The 6230-nt window shown below is 45.0% G+C and overlaps 1 protein-coding gene across 1 annotated transcript; it reads left to right on the top strand.

Annotated features, from left to right (window-relative positions):
- Nucleotides 1-4193: 4193 nt before the first annotated feature.
- Nucleotides 4194-5324, top strand: LOC308090890 (beta-1,3-galactosyltransferase 4-like; the record flags this gene model as incomplete). Its single annotated transcript, XM_080436164.1, has 1 exon — nucleotides 4194-5324. One exon carries the CDS (start codon nucleotides 4194-4196, stop codon nucleotides 5322-5324), a length of 1131 nt encoding a protein of 376 aa, XP_080292290.1.
- Nucleotides 5325-6230: the final 906 nt, after the last annotated feature.

The following is a 6230-nucleotide window of genomic DNA, read 5'->3' as shown; positions in this document are numbered from 1 at the left end:
GTTTTTAAGCATTTCTGTTTATTGAATATGGGGTAGGGTAGTTAATTGTAGTGGCGATCACCTCACCTGTCTCTCCTGTGCAGTGCTGGCATTCTCTGTAGATTGGAGGGTGCCAAGTACTGTAGAGGAGGAGGGGTGTTTGTTCTTGTTATCATGTTTTGTCTTATATTGATACATCTTGTGAAGGAATTGGCGCCTGATATATGTAGTTTAAACTGGGTGTAAAACATTGCAATTGTGTTTGTAACTCAATGGTTAGCCTGGTTGAGTTGATGCCAATTACAAATTGTATCTTGGTATGTCTCACCTGGTATAAGAGGGAGGCTGGAGAGAGTTTGTGTCAGTTTGGCTCAGGGTGAGCTAGCGACTGATTGATTGAATACTTTATACGTTTACAAAACCTGCACCCAGGGGAGAGCTGCCAGCCAGGGCCTTTGGACAGATTCCTCATGTTCTTGGGGTTGTTGTTTTTGTTAGTTTGCTGGCAAGTATTTATTTATATTTTTCCATTCTTGTAAACCTTATTTTTGACCAGTTTTTGTTATTTAAGTATTATATTTTGCCCGGGCCTACACTGTACATATATCATCCTGCACGGACATTGCAGGGTTTTTGGAGGTGAATAAAAACACTCAAACTGTTTTCTTGGACTTTGTCTAATCTTTGGAAGCCTTGACCATCGGTCAACTGTACAGTAGTGTAGTGTTTTAACAACGATGTATGATCGTGTCTCCGGGCAACAGGCTCTAGGGATTTGTCAACCGTAGCATGCTGTTTGTGCTGCTGTACCAAAATAAGTGGCAAACATATTCCATTCTTTAAAGAGCACGATCTGATCACTCAACTTTAATCCAAGTTGTTGCTTGTTTCTGCTCTTTCTTTTAATATAAATACCATATATATATATGGTATTTATTGATGAGATGTCAGCAGTACTCTTTTTTTTAGCTTTCCCCCCACATCCCCTCCGACCCACGGTCCCACATACAGAAAACTGTTAAATAACTCATAATAATAATAATAATAATAATGATAATCAATTATGAATGAAGCCTGGAACAGTGAGTACTATCAGATCACCAATTCATAAGGCGGAATATAAAAGAGTTTTGCCTTTGCATCTTTTATTAGTGCATCCATATTATTGGAGTGGAGGTCAACACTGGCCCTAAGCATCTGTCTGGCTTAAAGACCTCATGAAAATTTCAGGGGATCACTGATTTATTTTTATTTTTTTCAGAAATGTTGCACTGGGCAGTGCATCCAAAATTTGGGTAACCGGAAAGCTCGCCCCAAAACACACTCGTCCCCATTTATTTTGCGGACCACTCGCCCCCAGCGGTTCTTGTAATGTTGTAGTTGTTGTACTGAGGTTAAGTTTAGGAATAAGGTTAGGTTTTGGCATATCTTTACTGAGGTTAGGTTTAGGAATAAGGTTAGGTTTAGGCATAGTTTTATGTTACGTTTAGGAATACCCGGTGGTGACCGTTGCGAGGTCGCCGGATTAGACCCGGGACGACCTAAATCCAAACAGTTTTCTGAAAAATGTATGTTGCTATATCAGTGGTATCTGTGGTGCTCAAACTTTTTAATGTCAAGCACCCCAAAATAATATGTAGCCTACATATGGCCGCGGACCCCCATCTCAAAATGTTTTCTTCCACGGACCCCCAGAAGCAAAGATTTGTATATCTGCTATTTTTGAATAGCCTAGCCAAAGTATAACATAATGGTTAAAGTGGTTAAAATGATTGTGATGCTATACCCCCCCCCCCCCCTTGAGAACCAATGTGTGTGTGTGTGTGTGTGTGTGTGTGTGTGTGTGTGTGTGTGTGTGTGTGTGTGTGTGTGTGTGTGTGTGTGTGTGTGTGTGTGTGTGTGTGTGTGTGTGTGTGTGTGTGTGTGTGTGTGTGTGTGTGTGTGTGTATGTATGTATGTGTATATATATATATATATATATATATATATATATATATATATATATATATAGCTAAAATCTAAAATGACACATATCAGATGCTTTACCGGATTAAATGGGCTAATGGGTCTGAGTGTATGTTTGAGTTCTGTTTGTTTATCCACGTTCCCAGGTGTTGTTACTGTGAGGTACTTTAGTTACTGTTTTGATGTACTTATATTAAGTAAAGTTTGGTTCAACTTCAACACTGTGTTCCTGCATTTTGGGTCCTTACGTGTTCCTGAGCCTAATATGGTGACAGATGTGTCACATCGATTTGTGACACTTTGCTACAGAGTGTTTGTTCAGTAAAAACGGGTCTCGTCTCTCCAGCTCTTTTTATCATGTTCTCAATTTTATCATGTTTATAGCCGTCATTGTTTTGTGTCATCACTTCCTTTTTTTCTTTTACTTCCAATTTCACTTGTTATGTCCTATATCCTGTATGAGTTCTCTCTCAGTTCTCTCTCTAGAGGGATAAAATTGGTATCGGACCAGAACATCTATTTTCTGTTTTAACAGCTGGAGAGACAGTGAGATCCCTGTTACTGAACAAACACTCTATATCAGAGGTCTTCAACAGGGGGTCCGGGACCCCTAGGGGGTCCTCAGAGTTACTACAGGGGGTCCGCCAAATCTTTGATTTTTACATTAACCACTTCAACCAAGCATCCCTATACTGAGAACTTTAGACAAAAATAGCAGATCTACAAGCACACAACACCTCGCGCTGCGAGGCGTTTGTGCGCTTGTAGATCTGCTATATTCGGCAAAGAGGTTTGGTACAGGGGGGAAAAAGAGCAGACTAAGTACATACATAAATAAAAATCACTGTAAAGGATTGGAGAGGTGAGGGGAGACAGAAAGCAAACGAGTGATTCAAAACAAAAGAAAAGTAAACATGCTGTACACACTAGGCCTGTCAACAAAACAAGACACATCCATGCTAATCTCGCTGTGGCTCCACAGTGCTTTGAGCTTTAGGATTAGTCACTGGGAGGAAGGAGCGGGTCGTCCAACCTGAAATTGAGGGGCACTTGTCTGGTGAAATTGGGGCCAGATGGGCATTTTATTTGAAAACGCACTCAAAGCCGCTCGGCGGAGACGAGGGCTTTGGAGGGATGAGAGCTGTGACAGGCAGACGAGACGCGCCAGATCAGAAAAACGTCAGCGACTCACAACTAAAGGCCAATTAGGAAACAGACACGCAGACCAAAGCACAACACAGATACTTATGTGGCCTTTACAACACATGGCAGAAAGGCAAGAAGGAAAATAATGTTATTAAAAAAGGTTCCAAAGGTAGACTCTCAAAGGATGTTCTGTGTTGCGAGGTTTATGTGTGGGATTTGTTTCTAACCCACGTTGAAACTGTGGTGTCCTTTTATGGGGCGTGTCAGCGTAGGCGGACAAACTTTTCAACCATTTTCAATTTATTTTTGTAACTAAATAGCAAAAAAAGTCGCTCTACAAGCTCACAACGCGTTTATATGTGACATGATATGAGCTTGTAGATCGGCTATTTTCGAAAGATGTTTCAAAACAAATTGGAAAAATAGGTGAAATTATTCATTCTGCTTGAGTAGGTTTACTTTTGATACTTTTAAGTATGTTTTGATGCAAATACTTCTGTACTATTACTTAAGTCATTAAGACCACAAAGTGTAAATCGTTGCTTATAGTGTGCTAGCACACTTGGCTGAAGCCCGCAAATGTAGTTGGCTGACATACAAAAGGCATATAACTCGAGATAACCTCACCAAAGAAAACGTTGTTTCAATGGATTAGACTTGAATTCATGGATATTTTTTTAGTTTTTTGTCTCATTCCTAAGACAATAATTTGATGACCGGCAGGGGTTCCGGTAGGAGACACAACGAGTCTCCGTTGTGTCTCCTACCGGAACCGCTGCCTACCGGTCCGCTGGTCATCAAATTATTGTCTTAGGAATGCGACAAAAACTAAAAAATATCCATGAATTCAAGTCTCCATGGGGTGACTAATCCATTGAAACAAAGTTTTTTTTGGGTGAAGTGTCCCTTTAAATGTCCAAGAAGGAAGCACCTGTTAGTCTTTTTCTATGGTCTCTATGCACCCCGTACAACAACATACTGGGCGTTTGATACGTCACGTGTGACGTCACTGCTGTAGTCAGAAGAATAGCCCATGTATTGAATATAAATCAGGCCTTACGAGTCGTGACACACAAGTAAAGGAACTGTTGACAGCTCAGGAGATGACAGAGAAAAAAACCAAGATCATATTGGGAAGGGTGCTTAAGCCCCTATTTGGACAGAGAAGGAGCAGGTTTGGGGCTTTTCCTTTTGTCGTTGCTGCGATAGTGGTTGCTGCCTTGCTGGCGCTGCTCTTTGTGGACTCGATTGAATTATGGGTCACTGCTATGTACATGAACACAGTGGTGGAGCCACATGCGGGTAGCATTCCTCCCCAGGGTGTCCCTCCGACGAGACCGGAGGAGTTCTTGCTCATGCCCAGTCCTCTGGTTTGTCAGCGCGCAGAGCCTTATCTCCTCGTTATGGTCGTGTCTGCACCTGCCAATCAGAGAGCCCGCCGGGCTATCCGGGAGAGTTGGGGCGGCGAGGTTGAGGCGATGGGTCTCCGGGTCATGACTCTGTTCATGGTCGGCGAGGTGTCCGACCCCGGCCTGGCCGAGCTGTTGACCGAGGAGGCACGGGAGCACGGAGACCTGATCCAGGGCCGTTTTCTGGACAGCTATTCCAACCTCACCCTCAAGACTCTGGGCATAATGGGCTGGGCCCGTCGCTTCTGTCCCCAGGCCCACTTCATGGCCAAAGTGGACGACGACGTGTTTTTTAACCCCGGCGCTCTGGTGCGCTTCCTGAACAGGGGCGGCGACCCCTACGAACAAGGAGACCTGTACCTCGGCCGGGTGCACCCTAGGGTTGCTCCGACCCGTGACCCGGACAGCAAGCAGTACCTCCCTTCCGAGGCGTACCCTGCCGATGTCTTCCCAGATTACTGCAGCGGCACGACCTATGTCCTCTCTCGCTCTGCCTTGCTCAAAATGTCCCGGGCGGCCGCTGCCACACCCCTGTCCACCCCTCTGCCCCCCGAGGACGTGTTCGTCGGGCTGTGTGCCCGTGCAGCCGGAGTGCTGCCCACGCACAGCCCGCTGTTCTGTGGAGGACCAGCCGTGCCCTACGGGCGTTGTTGTTACCAGGCCATGGTGTCCGTCCACCACGTCGCACCCCGGGAAATGCTGCGGTACTGGGCGGATAGCCACTCTTCACCCCCTTGCTCTTGGTTGGAAATGCGTGCGTCTCTGGCCGTTTGCAAAGTCAGGGCCATATTTGGGGCAATTCTGGGCCTGGAGCAGGGCTTGTAAAGATGTTCTGCCTGACTTACGTACACTTGTTAGGGTCTGTGCCTTGCTTTAACTCATTGACTGCCACTGACGAGTATACTCGTCATTTCAACCCAAGGCTCACACCGCCATTGGCCAGTCACTTGTCACGTGGTGGTTTACGATAGAGGCCGCTCTTCCGCAGCCTGTGAATGATGATGATGATGATGATGATGAAGAGTACAGCCAAAGATCACGTGATCACAACAAAATCAAGATGGTTTAGTCACCGTGTATAGGATTTATAAAAATATTGTTTTCCCTGCTTTCTGTTGCTTTTTGGCGACAACAAGCTTCATTCAACTGCCAATAACTATGGAACGGATTATCTTGACGGCACCATTTTTCCCTCTGATTCTACGAGACTACTATGTCATTTAAAGCGATCGGCGGGTGGATCGTTGTGAAGAAGAATATTCTATGATTTTTCAAAGGTTAGTGAAAACGCTCGGATTCGCTAGCAAGGGCAGCTATAGATGATGTTTGCCGGACCCAGGGGGTCTGGCTTACATGAGGCTTTGTACCTGTTTTCTCCATACGGTACATGGGCATGGTCACTTTGTCCTTAGGCCCCAGCCATAAAAGTCTGTCCCCCTTTCGTCCATACATGGGCATGTTTTGTACCTGTTTTCTCCATACATGGGCAAAAAAATGGTTTTGGTCACTTTGTCCTTAGGCCCCAGCCATAAAAGTCTGTCCCCCTTTCGTCATGGGCATAGACACAGGCTGACACGTCATGTGAAGTCTGGGTCTGGCAGAACCAGGTCTCCTGGTCTTGTTTAACTCTAGCAGTCAATGAGTTAATACAGTGAAAATAGTACAAGCACTCTGGCTCTGAAGGCACACTGAGAACAAACCCTCAAAAAGAGCCTTAGTTTTTGCCAGACC

The sequence above is a fragment of the Gymnoscopelus braueri genome (genome assembly GCF_963280865.1).
Source record: "Gymnoscopelus braueri genome assembly, chromosome: 8".
Classification (NCBI taxonomy): domain Eukaryota; kingdom Metazoa; phylum Chordata; class Actinopteri; order Myctophiformes; family Myctophidae; genus Gymnoscopelus; species Gymnoscopelus braueri.
Note: the sequence above shows the minus strand (reverse complement) of the source record. Positions and strands in the feature narration are given on the sequence as shown.